Source organism: Hipposideros armiger, unplaced genomic scaffold (assembly GCF_001890085.2).
Source record: "Hipposideros armiger isolate ML-2016 unplaced genomic scaffold, ASM189008v1 scaffold_92, whole genome shotgun sequence".
In the NCBI taxonomy this organism is placed as follows: Eukaryota; Metazoa; Chordata; class Mammalia; order Chiroptera; family Hipposideridae; genus Hipposideros; species Hipposideros armiger.
The window spans coordinates 803,357-823,484 of NW_017731442.1; the positions used below are offsets into that span (position 1 = coordinate 803,357).

Sequence of the window (20,128 nt, forward strand, 5' to 3'; positions counted from 1 at the left end):
AGTGAACTGCGGGCGTGGAGGGGCTCCCTCTTTCCGACTGGAAAAGTCTGCATTTCAAGTTATAGAGCACTCCATGTGGTGTTTGGGGTTGCACTTCCTGGTTATTTACTGGAAGACCGATGCTCCCCAGGAAAGGCCGGTGTGTGAACTACAGCCAGATGGCCGGACTCCTAATAGCAGCTCTCAGACCTGGCCGGGGCACAGGGGCCCACGCCTCCAGCCTGGGGGTCTTAAAGACAGCGAACCTCCAGCTCTGGGCAGCAGCGCCGCGGGAAGCCTCTGTCCCCGCCCCCCGATGCCGCGCCCATTGGTTGGGCTCCTTGTTGGCTCCGCCCAGCGATCGGCCAGCCCGGCGTTTACGCATGCGCAAGAGTCCGCCGCCGCCGCTACCGCTTCAGCACCAGCGCCCGGACAGCGGCGCCGCCCACGGGCATGGACCGAGGTAGAGGCAGTACCAGCAGCGTTCCGGCTCCCCGCCCCGGTCCGGAAGGGGAGCAGCGGGAGGGGAAGCCTTTGGCCCCAGACGGCAGCTCCCCGGACAGGTAGGGCGGACCGTTCCGCAGACCCAGCCCACAGATCTTCTTAGCACCGCCGCCCCAGTTATCCCCAGTAGCCGCCATATGTCTCCCCATTCATTCCCCAGCCCCTCCCAGAGCCCCTTCCGGCGCCTCAGTGCTCCCGGCCCCCGGCCACGCCCTCATTCTGCCGGGTCAATTTTCTCTCTCTCTGATACCTACTCCCTAGTGTCAGCACCCCCATCGCTCTCACCACCCTGGTACCTGCCCCACCCACTGTTCCTATTTTACCTCTAAGGCCTGGGCTTCCCCATCCCTCCGGCCTCCCGAGCCACCCCGCCTTTTCCCCCCCAGGCCCTGTCCCCGCGTCTTCTCAATAAGCCCCAAGCCCGCAGCGACCTAAGCCCGGGTTCCAGCATGTCAGTATGCTCGAGGGTGCGCATGTATCGTAAATGGGAGGCTCGCCAAGGTGTGTGTCCTGGGGAAGGCAGACACTCGGCGGCCACGCCTGGGACTGTCTTTGTCCATCACCGTCAGTCTCCACCCTGCCCTGCATGGCGGGCTGCGCACGTGTGGGTTTGAGTCTCTGTGTGTGGCAGCTACCTGCACTCGCTGGAGGCACTAAGGTGGGCAGGCTCTGAGGTTCGGGCCGCCGTCAGAACTGTCCCTGAAAGAGCCCCAAGCTGACGGGACCGGAGGAACATTTTCCTGCTGAGGGCCCAGATCTCAAGTGCTTCTCCTCTCCCTTCCTCCACCATATGTGTGAGGGAACAGCCCAGCCAGGTAGCAATATGGCACAATTTCTGTGCCCTGCCTCGTCTGCCGCCTCCAGAATCCCTCCCCTGAGGTGACATTGCCATTCTCTCCTGCCTGGACCGAAATAAGAGGCATTCTTTGGGGGCAAAAAGCAGAGGTGGACACTTTGTCTCCAGACTGTCCCACTTAATAAGTACATTCTGTTCCTCAGAACAAGAGGAAGTCCCACAAGTAGAGAGAAATATTTTCTTCCCTCTATTGTTAACATATCAGCCTGGACAAGCTTAACCACCTTTCCATCTGAAAGGCACAGAGCTTTCTTCAAGGAGGTGAGACACAGGATGGATGTGTTCCCTGGACCAGGGGGCTGCCCAGGACTATGGCCTGACAAAAGAGCCAGAGGCAGACAGGGCAGGGACAGTGACAGGGCAGAGTCGGGGCCAGGGACCAGGAGTATCTCTAGAAGGGGCTGGAGAATCATTTGGTGCCTTGGATATTTTGCCAAGAATCAGCCCTGTCTGGTCTTCTCACTTCCCCTGCACACGAGGGTCATTCTTGGGCACTGGAACCATTTGCTCGCCTCCTGTAACTCCCTGGACCTCTGGTCCCTTTCTGCACTTCTCCAGAGATCCTGGACACTAATCAGGCAAAGGGACTCAGTTCAATTCAATTCAAGAAACACAAATATGCTCCTGCTGAGCTAAGTAGAACTCTGGGGGTAAATGCACAGTGAATATTACAGTGAAGAGGTGTGTGTGTGCACATGTGCACACACGTGCACACAAACAGAGTCCTTTACTAAAGCATTGACTAGAGCGCAATTTGAAATAGCTCACTCCTTGTGTTTTAAAAATTACCTTTTTATTTTCCTAGTGGCATGAGCTGCTCCCCCATCTATCCTGGCCACTATGTGGGATCACATGGAAGTTCATATGGCTATGTGTCTGTGGGCTTGGGGGCAAGGTTGATGCACATGTACATTGCCCCTTATGAGGCTCCCAAGTTGGGGCTCTGTGTCTGGGGGCCTGTCAGCTAGGCCCTGACTGCTGTGACTGGCCTCTTGAGGAGGACTGCATCACCACTTTCCATCTGCTTGTCTGCCCCAGTCACTTGGCTTACAGGCCAGCAGGCCCAGGCAGGCAGCCCAGGAAGTTGTTCATCCCAGTCAGAGCCATGGAACTGAGAGGGTGAGACTGAAAGCCCCCTGGGGAAGCAAGGCCTGGAGTGCTTAACTCGTATTATTACTAGGTCTCCTGAGAACAGAGGGCAGCAGGGGCTGGCAGGAGAAACCTTTTATTCTGAGACAAGTTTGGCAGTTCTCCTTGGGAGGGTTGAGACAAAGGCTTGGTCCTACAGCAATCGGAATGTGGAGGGTTTCAAATTCTGCCACATTGCCACATGGGCATAGTTAAGAAGGGTAAGATTTGGGGACAGCTGATCCTAGGACTCTGGAGAGGGATAGAAGGGGTTGAAAGGAAGAGGCTGGGGCCAGGAAGACCTCAGTAGCAGCAAATCAATGGTAGATGCTGGAATCCCACATGAACAGAAGCCGCCTAAGGAAGGGGTTGGGATTATGAGGTTTGGCAGACTGGTTAAGGGAGAGCACTCCCATTATCTTCCAGTACCCCCGGGAGTGCTGGCTTCCCTTGATGAAAAAGAAACTGATACTCCAAGTGATGGCCTGGATCTTAGGACAAGCTCAGTGCTCAATGAGTGCTCTAAGGCCATGCACAGTTGGAATAGGCATCCTGGCTGCCCCACCCTCCTGACCTCTGGAAGGCAGGCTCTGCTCTAAAAAGGGAGACCAAGACTAACGGCTTATCTTCGTGCCTTCAGGATCCAACCCAGACCAAGCACAGTGCCTAGTATGTAGTAGGTGCTCAAAAAAGGTCTACAGAATCAAAAGCTTAAAGACAATGTCCATACTTATACACATAAACCTAGGCTATTTATCCAGCTGCCTTTTGGACCATGAAGATGGGCCCGTAAGGTCTTTTATCTGCCAGGACACTGGTTGCTATGTAATTAACTTTACAGGGTCATCTGAGGTCTTGCTTTAGAACAACTGGTAGAATTCCTATTTTTATAAATGTTGAGTTAGTAAAAAATAAAATAAAATAAGTATCACTGATTTAAACCTGAGATCAAATTCTGATGCAGCTTTGGATAGCAAAAAGGAAAGTATTTATAATTATATATGTAGTGAGATTCTCAAGGCATGAGAAGTTCTCAAGTAGAAATATATTATCTGAGGTGCATAAAGAGGTCAAATTGCAAATGTAAATATACTTCTTAAACTACAAGCTCCCTGCAGCACTGAGTGTGATAAGCAGCAGGGAAGCAAATGTGTCTTCCACATGCCAGACTCCATGCCAGGCACCTCACATGTTATATCAGTTCATTCCCATATCCAGCCTAGCAGGGGTCATTATCATACCCTCATTCAACAGACAAGGATGCCAATGCTCCAAGAACTGCGTGTCTTTCCCAAGGCCCCAGAGCTAAAGGATGAGGGAGCCAGGCACCTACTTCCACTGCTCCTCTACTTTGCTCTCAGCATGAGGGTCATTCTCCCCAAACTGCTGTGCCAGCCAGCCAGCCTTCTGGAAGAAAGAAGCTGAGCTTACCTATTCTTTCCAGTTCCTCTACTCAGTCTCTGGTCAGAACCTCGCCTCTGTGGGCAATGTCTACGTGCATCAGGACTCTGGCCCACGGCCCCTTCAGCAGTGCAGCAGGCAAGACTGGAAGCCAGGGTTGGCTCGGCATACACCTGGCTCTCCCATGGGAGCTATGCAAGCTCTGGCAAGCCAGGTGATCCAGGAAGATGGGGGGAAGGAGACAGGGTTCTGCCAAGGCTGCCTAATCCAGAGTCCCTAAGGAACCTCCACCCCCACCCCACATTGCCCTCAGGCATTCTGTTCTGTGGCCTTCTCCTGACCTAAATCTGGTAATCCTGTCACCGAGGTGGGACTCCATCTACCCCTGCACCTAAGGAGTGGGGCTGGGTCCCTGCCCAGAGTGCTGTCCTCATGAGTGATTTTGAAAGAGGAATCTATTTTTTATTTTAAATTAAAGTGTATTGGGGTGACAATTGTTAGCAAAGTTACATAGATTTCAGGTGTACAATTCCGTACTATATCATCTATATATCACATTGTGTGTTCACCACCCAGAGTCAGTTCTCTTCCCATCACCATATATTTGAAGAGGGATCTATTTTTGACTCCTCCCTGGCAAGTGCCTTGGGGTTTGCCAACTCCTTCTCCCAACTGTGCACACACTTGCAAAGCAAACCTTCTGCCCCATGGCTTAAGGTTTGTGGAAGGGCAGCAGCTGCTTCTACCAAACTTTCCCTCACTACTCACATCCCTGTGAAGGTCAGGCTCTCCTCTGGGCCCCTACAGCCCTCTGTGACTTCCTTTCTCACAGCACTAAACATGTTGGATTGTCCACATCTCCCACCTGCTATGAGTGCCTGGAGGATAAGGGCTGGGCCTTCTTCATTCTAGAACCGCTATCAGCAGCCTGTCTGGCACTCAGGGCTCACTCAACAAACATTCCCTGGGCACCTTCTGTGTGCAAGGTACTGCTCAAGGCTCTGCAGATAGAGAGATGAACAAATGCACCAGGCCCCTGCTCTCCCAGAGCTCACATTCCATATGAGAGACAGGCAATAAACATGACAACTCTATAATATAATATTTGGTTGTGGCAAATGCTCTGAAGAAATATAAAGCAGGTATGGGGATGGAAAGCTGGTGGGTGATTATTTAGAGAGGGTAGTCAGGGAAGGCTTCTCTAAGAAGGTAATCGTTGAACTGAGACTAGAATAAAGACAGGGTGTGAGCCATGTAATTATCTGTGGGAACAAGAGTGCAGCAGGTACTCAATGAATATCTCACAAGAGAATGCACCGATGACTGTAGCAGAAAGAGCACAGGACCGCGAGTCAGAACCAGGTTCAAGGCCCAGCTCTTCCTATCTCACTGAACCTGTTTTCAAATCTATAAACATGGAAAGTACTTCCCTTGTGGGTTTTTGTAAGGAGTAAACAAGATCATACAAATAAAAGCACGTTCATTGCCTAGAACAGTGTCTGTCATGTAGCTGCCAATAATGTTTTTTGAGTGCATGGACAGACGCTGAACCCCAAGAGGTAGGTTGGGGATGTAGACTCAGGGGCCCCACCTTCCTCATCTCTCCCCAAGAAATAGTAATAGAGAAACCCCAAGCCCCTGTCTCCTTGTCTTGGCTGGCTTACTGAACAATGCTGGGACACCGGGTGGCCCATCACCATCCTCCACCCAATATTCCCTGCCTTCTCTCTCACCAGGTCCCAGAGCAAGGCTGTGGCCCCTGAGGCAAGCCCAGAGAGAAGCTGCTCCCTCCACAGCTGCCCCCTTGAGGACCCTTCCAGTTCTTCAGGACCTCCACCAGCAACTTCTACCCTCCAGCCTGTGGGCCCATCCAGCCCCTTGGCCCCTGCGCACTTCACTTATGCCCGGGCACCACAGGAATATCGGGGGGGCAGTTCCCTGCCAGGGCTTGGGGACCAGGCAGCTCTGTGCTCCCATGGCTCCAGCCTCAGTCCCTCCCCAGTCCCCTCACAGCGTGATGGGGCCTGGAAGCCGCCATCTGTGCAGCACCATGTGGTCAGCGTCAGGTAAGGAGCGGTCCAGCAGCCTGCCAGCTGCCACTGGAAGGTAGGGCAGGGCTTAAAAGTGGGGCCAACCCCCCTGGCTCTGAAGTCTATCAAGAGGCAGCCCAGGATGTCCCCTGCCTCTTATGGAGGAGGCAGCCTGGATGGAAGAGGAAGGAAGGGTTGCAGCTGGGGAGTGGGAAAGCCTAAAAGGGTTAATACAATCTTCCTCTATCCACCCCCCCCACCTCCCACCCTACAAGAGGACTCTGCCAAGCAAGTGTCTTTTCTTCTCTTCTACAGGCAGGGACGGGCCTTCCGGATGCCAAAGAGGTAGGCCTAGCCCTTCTCTGGACCCCATAGTGACCAGGCTATGCCCAGTACAGCCCCACTACCCCTTCTTGGTGGCTCCAAAGCTCACACACCCCACTCAACACTGACTCATGTGGGCTCTCTTCCTATTTCCCAGCTACTCCCAACTGATTGCCGAGTGGCCAGTGGCCGTACTGCTGCTGTGTCTGGCTGTCATCCTCCTCTGCACCCTGGCTGGACTCTTGGGGGGCCAGCTGCCCGACTTCTCCAAGCCTTTGCTGGTGAGGAGCCAAGGAGAGGGAGAGAGCCCCCAGGCTTGGCCATCTCAGCTCAGTCAAGGGCAGAAAGTTGGAGTGGACCAGCTGGGGATGGGGTGGCAGTGGTGGGCTCTCAACCTCCAGAGACATTTGGGGAGATGGTATAGAGGTGATACTTTCATCCAACAATCCAGGCAGGCAGGCTGGCTTTCCCTGCTCCCGGGACCCACAGGGGAAGTGCCAAGAAGGGCCAGATGGAGAAGCCCTCCTCCGGCTTGCCTGATCTTCTGGGGCCTCCTCCCTACAGGGCTTTGAGCCTCGGGACACAGACATCGGGCGCAAGCTAGTGGTCTGGAGAGCACTGCAGGCCCTCACGGGCCCCAGGAAACTGCTTTCCCTTTCCCCAGACCTTGAGCTGAACAGGTAATAAATTCTCATTTTTCCACTGTTGGGGGGAATGGTGGAAAGAATGAGGTCTCTAGGGAGGGGCCATCAGGTGACCGCCTCAAAGGCAGATCAGAGAGACTTTCTGGGGCCCCTAGGGAGTAGCTTCTGGCCTCCCCTCAGCCCCCCACCCCTAGATGGTGCCTGGCATCGATTTTCTCTCTACCTCAGCTCAAACCCCCACACCACTCTGAGCCCCGCACCCTGGAGCAGTGCCCAAGAGGTCATAGTCCGGCCCCGGATGATGGTGGAGCCCCTGGAGGACAGAGGGCAGGAGAGCTTCTTCTGTGGCCCCCCTGGTAAGCTGCAGCCTGACCAGTTGTTCCTGGCTTTAATGGTGGTCCCCACCCCACCTACTAGAACAGGAGAACCTATGAGAACAAATTTGGGCAGATAGAAAGGGAAGGAGGCCAGCTGGCTACATTTAAGCCAAGGATGTTGGGTTACATCTGGGAAGATGAGACAGGTCTCAGGTGCTCCAGCCAGGTAGGGTCAAGCTGGGTGGGGGTGGGACACAGGAGCTGGGATGCAGGCCCAGAATGAGGCAGCCAGGCACAGGTTTCAAGCTCCCAAGTATCTGAACCTCATATGGCCTTGGGTAAGCATCTTCCCTTTGGTGGGCCCAGGACCTGGGGCCAAAGGGCTGAGCTCTGTGGGGGGTGTGTTGCAGAGAAGAGCTATGCACAGCTGGTGTTCATGTCCACCTCAGCGGGCAGCCTATGGAACCTACACGCCATCCATTCCATGTGTCGCATGGAACAGGACCAGGTGAGCTGACTAGGGAGGTGCCAGGGGCTGGGGGTGGGGGGGGACCAAGAACACCAGAGACCTGGTCCTAAGGAAATACAGCTGAGCCAGGACTGCCAGATAGACTGGGGAAGAGCATTCCCTGCTTAGAAAATTATTCCAACCCTGCTGAGAGGCTCCAGGTTGGGGTGGGGAAAGAAGAGTCAGCTATTTTCAGAAGATCCAAGACAAGTGTTAAAAGACAGACCACGCAGAGCCTGGGGGTTTCCTAAAGGTTCTGAAAAGGAGCCTCCAGAGCTGTTGAGGAGGCCCCAGCCCAAGGCCCCCAGCCCGCATCAATCCAAGTACTGCCAATGCAATCATGCTAACTGAAGAACCACATACCATAACATCTGCAGAAAGGTTTGCTGCTAAAAACAGTGTGAACACCATTAAGTAGCCCAAGCTGCTCACTTTACACAAGGGTATCCAAAGTACCAAAAGACACTGGTTAAGAACATGTGCTCTGGAGTCTGATGCCTGAATTCAAGGCCAGCTCTACTACTACCTAGCTGTGTGACTTCAGGCATGTTTCTTAACTTCTCAGCACCTCAGTCTTTATACATATAAAATGGGGATAAGAATGGTACTTTGTCATCAGGATGTTGTAACAATTAAGAGAGTTTAAAAAACTATAGCACAATGATTGCCAATAGTAACCTCTCAATTAATGCTACTATTGTCACCATGAACTCAGATCCAAAGGCATACAGCCAGCTGGTGGCAGAACAGGGCCTCTGGTTCCCAGACTGATGCTCTGTATAACTACACCAGCTGTAGTGATGTCAACAGCAAGTGGGAGAGAAAAGGAGTCATGAGGTCTGAATAAGAAACAGCCTTGTGCCTAAGAGGGTTTAAGCATACCAGTGGACAGAGAGAAGGAGCTAGAGTTGGCAGTGACTCTGTCCTGAAATGTTTTGGCCTCCACTTTTCTCACCATTTGCCTCCAGTTACCTAGACCTTTGGCTCTGTTCCACCTGGTGCTGCCACTTCCACTCCTACTCCTGGCTCAGGAAGTGCAGAGTTGGGGTGTGTGACCTGCAGGGGCCCTTAGGGAGTGTTATGACCTCTCAGGCTGAGGCTTCCTTGGGCAGCATCCCTGAGGCCCCTCTTTGATGAAGTCAAGATGTAGCTGCTGACACCTTGGGCCAGGAGCCAAAGGCAGATCTGAGACAGCTGGGCTCTAGAGATACACCTCTCTGCCTCTGCCCTGTAGCCTACAAGGAAGTAAGATGACCTTGGACAGGGCTGGGGAAACCTGGGTCCCTGCACTGCCCCTGAGCTGTCTCCTGCTGTCTGTGCCCTACAGATCCGCTCCCATACCCACTTTGGAGCTCTGTGCCAGCGTACAGCAGCCAATGAGTGCTGCCCAAGCTGGTCCCTGGGCAACTATGTGGCCGTGCTCTCCAACCGCTCCTCCTGCCTGGACACTACTCAAGCAGATGCAGCCCGCACACTGGCCCTGCTGCGGACCTGTGCCCTCTACTACAACCGTGGTGCCCTGGTGCCCTCTTGTCTGGGACGTGGGCAGGACAAGCCCCCACGCTGTGCCCAGGTTCCCACCAAGTGCTCCGGGAGCAGTGCGGTCTACCAACTCCTGCACTTTCTGCTGGACAGGGACTTTCTGAGTCCCCAGACTGCTGACTACCAGGTGCCCTCCCTGAAGTACAGCCTGCTCTTCCTGCCCACCCCAAAGGGTGCCTCCATGATGGGCATCTACTTGGACCGCCTAGCCACCCCCTGGGGGCTCTCTGACAACTACACATCCATCACTGGCATGGACCTGGGCCTCAAGCAGGAGCTGCTAAGGCACTACTTGGCCCAGGATACCGTGTACCCCTTGCTGGCCCTGGCTGCCATCTTCATCAGCATTGCCATCTACCTACGTTCTCTTTTCCTCACACTTATGGTGCTGCTGGGGGTGCTGGGCTCCCTGTTGGTGGCCTTCTTTCTTTACCGAGTGGCCTTCCGCATGGCCTACTTCCCCTTCGTCAATCTGGCGGCCCTCATCCTGCTCAGCGGCGTCTGCACCAACCACACCCTCATCTTCTTCGATCTCTGGCGCCTCAGCAAGAGCCAGCTGCCCTCTGGGGGGATGGCACAGCGTGTGGGCCAAACCATGCACCACTTTGGCTACCTGCTGCTGGTCTCCGGCCTCACCACCGGCGCGGCCTTCTATGCCAGCTACCTGAGCCGCCTCCCAGCCGTGCGCTGCTTCGCTCTCTACATGGGCACTGCTGTGCTGGCGCACCTGGCACTCACGCTGGCCTGGCTGCCCTCCTCCGCCGTGCTCCACGAGCGCTACCTGGCGCGCGGCTGTGCAGCCCCGGCACAGGGCCTTTGGGCCGGCAGCGCACCCGGGCGGCTGGCACTGGCGATGCACCGGAGGCTCCACAGCCTTCGGCGGGCCACAGCCGGCACTTCGCGCCTGCTCTTCCAGCGTCTTCTGCCCTGCGGCGTCATCAAGTTCCGCTATATCTGGATCTGCTGGTTCGCCGCGCTGGCGGCAGGGGGCGCCTACATCGCCGGTGTTAGCCCCCGCCTGCGGCTGCCCACCCTGCCGCCGCCCCGCGGCCAGGTCTTCCGGCCCAGCCACCCCTTCGAGCGCTTCGACGCAGAGTACCGCCAGCAGTTTCTGTTCGAGCGGCTGCCTGAGGGCGAGGGCGGCCACATGCCCGTGATTTTGGTGTGGGGCATCCTGCCTGTGGACACTGGGGACCCCCTGGACCCTCGCAGCAACAGCTCACTGGTGAATGATCCTGTCTTCTCTGCCAGCAGTCCTGAGGCCCAGCGCTGGCTGCTGGCACTCTGCCATGGAGCTCGGAATCAGAGCTTCTTTGGTGCCCAGCCGCAGGGCTGGCCCACACTGTGCTTCGTGGAGGCCCTCCAGCACTGGATGGACAGTCCAGGTTGCGCCCGCCTGGGGCCTGGCCTCTGCTGTGGCCACTCGGGCTTCCCCTGGGCACCCCAGGTTTTCCTGCACTGCCTCAAGATGATGGCTCTGGAGCAAGGCCCCAATAGCTCCTATGACCTGGGACCCCGCTTCAACACCCAGGGTGGCCTGGCTGCCCTGGTCCTACAATTTCAGACCAACTTCCAGTATAGTCCAGACTACAGCCAGGCCCACCACTTCTACACTGAGGTCAGCCGCTGGCTGGCAACGGAGCTGGGCAGGGCCCCTCCTGGCCTCCGCCAGGGTTGGTTCACCAGCCGCTTGGAGCTGTACAGCCTGCAGCACAGCCTGAGCACCGAGCCTGCTTTGGTGCTGGGCCTGGCTCTGGCACTGGCCTTTGCCACACTGCTTCTGGGCACCTGGAATGTTCCACTTAGCCTGTTCTCCGTGGCAGCTGTGGCAGGCACCGTACTGCTCACCGTGGGGCTCCTCGTTCTACTCGAATGGCAGCTCAACACTGCCGAGGCGCTCTTTCTCTCCGCCTCTGTGGGCCTCTCAGTAGACTTCACAGTTAACTACTGCATTTCCTATCACCTGTGCCCACACCCTGACCGCCTGAGCCGCGTGGCCTTCTCGCTGCGCCAGACCAGCTGTGCCACAGCCATGGGGGCTGCAGCCCTGTTTGTGGCTGGTGTGCTTATGCTGCCTGCCACAGTGCTGCTCTATCGCAAGCTGGGCATTGTCCTCATGATGGTCAAGTGCGTCAGCTGTGGCTTTGCCAGCTTCTTCTTCCAATCTCTCTGCTGTTTTTTTGGACCAGAGAAGAACTGTGGGCAGATCCTCTGGCCCTGTGCCCACCTGCCATGGGACACTGGAACTGGGGAGCCTGGTGGGGAGAAGGCGGGCCACCCACGGTCAGGGCCAGCAGGAGGGCCTCCCGGGTCCTGCTCAGAGCACTATGAGCTACAGCCCCTGGCACGGCGCCGGAGCCCCAGCTTCGACACCAGCACAGCCACCAGCAAGCTGTCCCACCGGCCCTCAGTGCTCTCTGAGGATCTACAACTGCATGATGGCCCCTGCTGCTCCCGGCCCCCACAGGCCCCTGCCTCCCCAAGGGAGCTGTTCCTGGACCACCAGGCAGTTTTCAGCCAGTGCCCGGCCCTGCAGACCTCTTCTCCCTATAAGCAGGCTGGCCCCAGCCCCAAAACCCGGGCCAGGCAGGACTCCCAAGGGCAGAAGGCTGAACCTGTGCAGGCCCCCTCAGAAACCGCAGCCCACACCCCCAAGCCCAAGGCTGCAGAGCCACCTGATTGCCTCTGCTCCTCAGCCAGCACCCTGGAGGGGCTCAGTGTCTCTGACGAGACCTGCCTAAGCACCTCTGAGCCCAGTGCCCGTGTACCAGATTCTGTGGGTGCCTCCCCAGAGGACCTGGACGAAACTGAGCCATCAGCACCTGAGCGGGGCCAGCTGAATGAGAAGCGGGACACCCTGTGGCTGGCGCTGAAGGAGACTGTGTACGATCCATCACTGCCTGCCTCTCACCAGAGCAGCTCGTCCTGGAAAGGCCGTGGGGGGCCAGGGGATAGCAGCCCTGTGGTGCTGCCCAACAGCCAGCCAGATCTGCCAGACGTTTGGCTGCGCAGGCCCAGCACCCACACTTCAGGCTACAGTAGTTGAGGGAGGCCCAGGGAGGCTGGACCAGGGCACAGAGCCCATCAGAGATGACAAGGCAGGGGCAGTACCAGGCTAGAGCCTGCTGGTGTTGCCGCATGTCAGCATGGAGAGGTCTCACCCTCCAGCTGTTGATTTTAAAACCTGCCAGATGTTCCAGCCTTGATTCAGGCTGCTGCTTAATTCCCACACCTGGAGGATTCAGTGGGGAAGATCTTAGGAGGGAAACGCCAAGCTCTCCTTGTGACCTGCTAAGGGCTCGTCTGCCCCACAGTGCCAATCAGGACCCACCTTCTGAAAGGGGGAAGGCCAGATATGTAGCTCCAGGTATTAGGGGAGGCTGACCGGGCCCCCATGCCAAGGTGCAAGAAGTTCAGTGGAACTAAGGGGCCCAGTCCTTGGGACCCTGTGGGGGTACCTCACCAAGCAAAAGAGCCCTCAGGAAGCTCAGTAGCCTCCTGGGTCTCACGCCTTTCAGGGGCTGTTTTAACAGGACACTTTCTTTTCTTTGAGGAGCTTCTCTGGGCCAGTATTGGGCTGGGGCTTCTGTCCCAAACTGCCCTGCCTCCCTCACACACCCCAGTCTGATCAGAAATGCATCAAGGCCTGGCAGAGATGGCAGCTGGGAATGAAGCAGGAGAAGGAGGGCTGGTCAGCCTCGGAGCATCCCTACTATATTCAAGGCTGGTCCCTCGTGAGAAGCTGTTCTGGCAGGGAAGAGTGGTCCCCCTTGTTAACAAACAATCAGAATCCTTTCCATCCCCGCCTCTTGGAGTTGACAGAACACTTCCGTACCTTTCGTCTCCTTGGAATCTCACTTCACTATAGAGTAGCCTAGAGTCAGCTAGGCTCTTTTGTCCCTAATTTATAGGTAAAGCCATCGAGACTAAGTTAAGTGATTTACCCCAAACCGCAAAGCTAGTAAGGGAGAGCAGGTTTCCAGACCCACTCCACCACTACACCTCGCACTCTCCTCCTGGCTACCCGCCCCGGGGACATTGGTCTGTATTTCCTGACCTGTCACCGCTAGCACCCTCCTGTTACCGGCCTCCTTCGGTGTCTCTAAGTAAGCTCCCCTCCTTCATTTTGGCCTCCATCTCAAGAGAGCTGTACTCTGAGCAAGCCTGGAATTCCCCCATCATCCCTATGTGTCCCTTCAGATGGAGAGTTCCCCCTGCCCCCAGACACTGAGGACAGTCGTGGTGGAGCGGAGTTCAATTAAAGCAAGAACTCAGGCCTGCCCTTTTGGAGAGTTTGTGAGTCTGTTCCCTAGGTAGGGTTCTCAGCTTCCTAAGGACAGGTCTCTCTCTGGTGGCCCTCAGCAGACCAAAGGTCAATTCCTCCTCCCCTCCTCCCAAAGCAATGCATCTCTCTAGAAGGTTTATCCCACGTGAGAGCGCATGTCACTTAGAGCATCAACAAGTTTACTAAACACCTATTCTGCATATGGTACTGCAAGGGGACAGAGGCATGGAAGGAAAATCAACATCTACCCTCAAGGAGCTCAGCCTCTAACTGGAGAAACAGCTCACACATCTGCACAGGCATCAATGGGTCACTGAGGGTCATACGCCTGTCACCATCAGTATTGCTGGAGCTCACCCAGGACTGGGCAACCAGGAAGGCTTCCTGGAGGAGGGATGACTTGAGCTGGGCTTCAGAAGTCTTAAGTATCTCAGACTGGAAGGAACCTTAATGATCATCTATTCTGGCAGTTTTTAAACTTTGTAGCCTCAGGACCTTTCTTCAAAGAATTGTAGTGTAGATACACAGTATATAAAACATAAAAAGGGAGGCCAGTTCAGCCTCCCTCTCTAATGTGCCTCTCAGGGGGCCCTGGAGAACCCCTCAACCTCCTGACTCCTCCACAGAATGTGGCGTGAAAACCCCTGATTCAGGCCATTTTTCAGGTAAGTATTACAGAGGGGAAGGGAGTTTCCTAGAGCAGAGCTGAAGACAAATTGGGGTGTTTTGGTTTTTTTCTATATTATTGAGACTCACCTCCCACCCCAAGTAGCCCAAGAAAAGTGGGACAGAAACCCAAATGAGACAGGAGTTGTGGAAGAGACAGAAGACCGTGGACAGCAATGACAGAATATTTTACAAGATAAGTAACTCAAAACCATTTGACTCCTGACGCCAGGAAGGGAAGGGAGTGACTAGGGCCTAACTTGGACCTGTCTCCCTGGAGATCTGCTTGGACCTCTCTCTCCTCATGTCCAAGTGGAATTCAGCCTCTCTGGCCTAGGGTTGCTCACCAGGATCCTGACTTCTCTGCACCATGGACCATGTCCTTCTGTTATCACACAGCCAGGCTGAGAGAGCCCCGGCCTCACCTGGGACAATCAGCCAGAGGGAGGACAGGTGAGCCCTTCCTCCTGGCCCGAGCAGAAGTCTGGCCTTGACTCAAAAGAGAGTCCAGCATCGCAGATGCTTCTCAGCAACTCACTGAGGCTCTTCGGCCCCGTGTTGTGGGAGGGCGGCAGGGACCTGGACCAAAAAAGAACCTGCCCCTCCACACCCTCTTTTGTGTCTTGCAGAGGGAAACATTGGTGTCTGGGACTAGAGCTTCAAAAGCTTTGCCTGAACACAACCCTGAAATGTTAGAGCCAGGGCATGGGGTGGGCACCAGGGATTTGAGCACACCTGAGGACCCTCTCGGGGATTTCTGGGTCCCATTCTTGCAGGCCATGGCCATACAACCCTACTGGAAGACAGATGAGCCAGAGTAGCTGATGTACCAACTGGATTTGTTCTTTAGGCCTCCGGGCCCAAAGGACTGGAAGAACCCAGTGGCAACCAAAAACGTCACCTCGTACCAAGAATGGCCTAAACCCAACAGCAGGCACCCCACTTCAGTGGGTAATCCAGCCTGCCTCTTTAGCCCCAATTTTGGAGAGCAAGATTTAAAGGATTTTCAATTTCCTTTGAGTTTCAGCAGATCTAGTCACTTTATTATTATTATGGGTGGTTACAGTGAACAAACAGCCCTGGACATGTGAGGAGAAGCTTAGAAGCATGCCATGAGGCTGGGGAAAACTAGTCAAAGCATTCACGTTTGGTCTGGAAAATTTAAGAAACGGTTTCTTAACACTGAGACACTTTAAAATAGAACTACATTGACACTCATTTAGGACTTGAGAGTCTTTTTCCTGTTTGTGTCACAGATCCTTGAACTCACAGAGTATGTGTGCTGTGTTTTTAAAATGTAACTTGGTATAGTTTGTTACTATGGGAAAACCCATCCTTCCATGGCTGTGGCGCTTTGGTGACAATGTTAAACAGAGATTGATTTGATTGACAGAATCTTAGATTCTGGCACATGGCATATCCTATACTATGATATTTAGCCTGATTCTGAAAGAGACATCTCGCAAGAGAGTTATAACCCAAACTTCCTTAGTCCCCTGCAACTCATTCCATTCTTCTCCCAGGAAATGACAGGACAGGGAGGCAGATGAGGGGTATCAAGAAAGAGGATACATTGATTTACAACCTTCACCCGTTGTCTGGAGAGTTTCTGTTCTTTTATTCCGTGGCGGCTCCATCTCAGCCTTTGATAATACACATGGGCAATGAGAAGCCTTCTGGCACCCCATGCCATGTGTCAAGATCCCATTTGCTTGGGGATAGGAAAAGCAGACGTTTCTCACCTTTTCTACCCTCACCCTTGTTCATAGGGGCAACTGTAACTCAAGGTCTGGAGGTGTTTATGCTTAAGAGAAGAAATTGTAACGCAGTTCACTAGGAAGACGAGAAACAAAAGAAAGCCATTATGGGCTATGTAAATGGCTAGCTGTCCAAGGCCACCTTCAAGAGCCCTGGAAGGACCTTGATAAACTTATAATTATTATCAGGTCTCTGTGTGGTTATTCATGTTATCCCTCAACATAGGAAAAAGATCAGCATTTTACCAAATTCACAAGCATCGAATAAGAGCTTCAGTATTGCTAAAGAAAATCACACAGCTGGGCAGATTGATGTAGATCTGAATTCATGACCATCAACCTCAGCTGGACCCCTCAGCCCTGCCTATCTAGTTTCCACTCTAATTACTAGTTTCCATTCTTTGCAATGACCGTTTCATACTTTCTGTACCTTCCTCAAGTATCTGACGCCCTCCACCTTCCACACTCCCACTTTCAGTAGATGACTCATTCTTCATAAAGAAATCTGAAGGTATCAGATAGAAATTTCTTCACCTTCAAGGCCTCAAGTCCCCAACTTACCTCTGTTCCTGCCTGCTTCTCTCCCCATCCCTTCTGTTACAACAAAGGGAGCATTAATGGCTCCATCAATGGCTTCACACACTGTACCAGAGGCCTTCAAACTAGGGCTTGCATTCTCACAGGGACATGAAGACTTCCAAAAGGTAGGCAGACACAGACTGTTTTTAAGGGAATCAATTTCCAGAGCTTCCTCCTTCATATGTTCCTTCTCATGTTGACCAGCCTAAGAAGGAGCCTCAGGTCAGCCACTTCTCCTCGATCTCCACTTTCCCAGCTGACCCCCTCCATTTTGAATCCTAGTCTGGCACATCGCTCTGCAGTATAAAACAACAAAAGGACTACTGAAGAATACTCTGCTTTGAAGAAGTCCTTGAGAGAGCAAAGCCTAGAGAGCTTCTTTGAGAAGTTTCGAAGGGGGCAGCCCTGTAGCTCAGTTCTGTGCCCTCTCCATTTAATTTGATTTATTTTAATTGAAAAACAAAATTAGGGGCGGCCGGTTAGCTCAGGTGGTTGGAGTGCCGGTTCATAACACCATAGTTGCCGGTTTGATCCCCACATTGGCCACAGAGTTGCGCCCTCCGCAACTAGATTGAAACAACTACTTGACTTGGAGCTGATGGGTCCTGGAAAAACACGGTTCTCCAATAATATTTTTTTAAAAATCAAAATCTGACTTTTTCTGACAGAAAGTCAATCTGATTTGGCTGATGGGTTTGTTACAGAGGACTGTCTTTGCAAATAGGATATATGGTGGATAGTTTCCAGAAATGGAATCATTTAAGTCTGAAACTTTGTGGTTTGAACAAAAATATATTTAAAGTACATATACAACTTCCCCTTCCAGCCAAGATGGAGTGAGTAGCAGGGACCAGATTTACTCTCCTTTCTGAAACAACCAACCAAACAAAAAATATGTGGCATAAGACAACAAAGGACAGTGATCCTGGGTGGACAAGAAGCAAATGAGATGAGCCCTATGATTGCGCAGCTTACTGCTTGAGAGAGTTTCCAGGATATATTGCAGGGAGGGAGAACCCAGGCAAGGCCATCCAGACTTCCTGAACTGAGGAGATAGCTCAGAGTTTGGGGCAAACAAGGTAGCTAGAAGGCTCAGGACAGAATACTGGAGTGGAGAAAGGTGCACAGAGAGAGAATTCTGGAGATCTGCAAAGGGCTTCCCTCAAGTATTCAGGAGCACACTGCTCATCATATAAGTGTGAGGAAACTAGTTGAGACCAAGGAAAGAACCACCAAAATGAATAAGGGAACAGTAGACACTAGTCACACAGGGGTGGAACATTAACTATTCCTATTAGCCAGACTGGACAACATCATAATTTATGGAGCATTGGTTAGAGTTCTCAGAAGAGTCTTGCCTCTATAGTGAGGACTCATTAGCCCTATTTTAAACACTGCTCATTCCCACCTAACGAATCTTAAAAGCAAGACCTGACAGGATCAAACTATTACTAAGTAATGTAACTGCATCCCAGAACAAACCTCCAAAATATTTACAGGAACACAAAAATAACCAGCACCCAAAAACATAAAATTCACAATGTTTAAGGTCTAATAAAATTACCAGTTATGCAAAGAAGCAGAAAAATACGACCCAGAGTGAGGAGGAAAATCAATTGACTCAGAACTGACACCTATATGAGAATTACCTGACAAGGACATCAAAACGATTATTCTAACTGTATTTCATATGTTCACATAGCTAAGTAGAAACTTGGGAGACATTTTTTAAATACCCAAATTGAACTTGTAGAGATGAAAACTAAAATGTCTGAGATGAAAAATCACTGGATGAAATTAAAAACAGTTTAAACACTGCAGAAAAAAGATTGGTGAACTTGAAAACATAGCAATAGAAATTATCCAGAATGAAATACAAAAAAAAACACACAAAAACCAAAACAAAACCAAAAAAACAATTTTAGTAATGAATAAAGAGCACACATAATACATAATAGGTAGAAAGTGTGTCCCTTACAAATATTTAAAATTATGAAAAAATTTAGGCATCAACTACAAATGGGTGAGAGGGTACATTGTTTCTTTTTGTTTGTTTGTTTTATTATTTTGTGGGGGTACATGAACAAAAGAATTTGAAGATGCTGCTGTGGACCCCAACTTCCTTTCCTCTTTCTCTATGGCTTTGCTCCTTTGAGCCCCTCTCCCCTCCGGAGCACCCTTTTCGTCCTCTTAGCTGACTTCCGCTAGTATCTGCATCTTTGAGATTCTCCCCAACCCACCTCCAGTTACTGCCATTCACTACTCCATTCACAAACTCTCTATACCTGCCATCTCTGCTTCCTCATCTCTCATGTACTCTTCAACCTGTTCCAACATGGCTTCTCCACCAAACCTCTCCACCAGAATCTCTCTTCCTATACAATGACTAATTTGTTACTAAATTAAAGGATCCTTTTTATTTCCCATCTTGCTTGCCCTTTCGGTTATTTTCAACAGTTCACCACTTCTTCCTTCTTAGCCTCTAAGATACTACCCTTTATTTGTTTTCTTCTCACCTCTCTGGCACCTCTTTATCAGGCTCCTTGGATGGCGCCTTTTTTTTTTTTCAGCTGAGCCATCCTGCCACCTGTTGGCAGCTCAGCAGCAGCTCAGGTTGGGCCAGGAATTGAACTGGCGACCCTGTTGCTCAGAGCTCGCACTCTTGAGCGAACTCTTTTTTTTGTTTTGTTTTGTCTTGTTTTAATTTTATTGTTAGTTTCAGGTGTTTGAGCGAACTCTTAACCAATTGAGCCACTTGGCCGGTCCTCCTGGCACCTTTTTATTGTAATTTCTAAATGCTGCTGTCCCTGTCCTTGGCCCTAAGTCTCTCTGTATACACTTTCCCCCTTAGTGATCTCATCCATATTATTGTGGATTTAAATGCATCCATATACACATGACTCCCAAGAGTGTATCTCCAATCTAGACTCTCCTCTGGGCTCAAAGCTTATATTTCCAACTGCCTGCTTGATAGTTTAAACACTTGAATGTCTCACAGGCATTTCAAGTTTACCATGTTTAAAACTAAACTCTCAATCTCCCCCCCCAACACAAAACAGTGACTACCCCACACAATTATTCAAGACTGGGAGTAATCCTTAATATCTCCTTATCTCTTATCTCTCCTCCCCCCCACCCCCACTTCCAATCTAGCACTGAGTCCTGAGATTCACCTACTAAAGCTAATCTTAAATGTGTCTGCTTCTCTCCATTTTCACTAATACCACCACCATCATGGCCAAGCCGCCATCATCTCTCACTTGAATGATGACAGTAGCCTCCCAGTTGTCTCCCTAGTTCCACTTTTGTTTCCTTCAATCCATTCTCCCCAGGAGTAGCCAAAATGACCTTTTAAAAATATAACTTGAATAATACTCTCTGGCTGTAATACTTCAATGACTTCCCATTACTCTTAAGATAAAATCTAATTTCTTTACCTTTGGCCTACAAAGGCTGCCTTTCTTCCAGCTTTCTCTGTACCATTCTCCTTTCATCTTTCAGTCCCTTCTAGGAGAAAAGCCCATTCCTGCCTTAGGACTTTGCATTTCTGTCCCCTCTCCCATTGTTCTTCTGTGTAACTCCCACTCATCCTTTGTTAATCAAACATG

General features: G+C 52.0%; 1 protein-coding gene across 1 annotated transcript; it reads left to right on the forward strand.

The window, feature by feature from the left end:
* Nucleotides 1-380: 380 nt before the first annotated feature.
* DISP2 (dispatched RND transporter family member 2) lies at nt 381-16,126 on the forward strand. Its single transcript, XM_019644919.1, has 8 exons — nt 381-542; nt 5,605-5,934; nt 6,214-6,243; nt 6,380-6,503; nt 6,787-6,902; nt 7,095-7,222; nt 7,594-7,691; nt 9,019-16,126. The coding sequence occupies exons 1-8, from the start codon at nt 433-435 to the stop codon at nt 12,277-12,279; spliced, it is 4,197 nt and encodes a 1,398-aa protein (XP_019500464.1). The 5' UTR covers nt 381-432; the 3' UTR covers nt 12,280-16,126.
* The last annotated feature ends 4,002 nt before the right edge of the window (nt 16,127-20,128 follow it).

Excerpts from the sequence above, each read along its gene's own strand:
- DISP2 (XM_019644919.1), top strand. The coding sequence starts at position 433 with ATGGACCGAGGTAGAGGCAGTACCAGCAGCGTTCCGGCTCCCCGCCCC. Across the intron at positions 543-5,604 it reads GACGGCAGCTCCCCGGACAG|GTCCCAGAGCAAGGCTGTGG; the intron begins GTAGGGCGGACC and ends CTCTCTCACCAG. Across the intron at positions 6,504-6,786 it reads ACTTCTCCAAGCCTTTGCTG|GGCTTTGAGCCTCGGGACAC; the intron begins GTGAGGAGCCAA and ends TCCTCCCTACAG.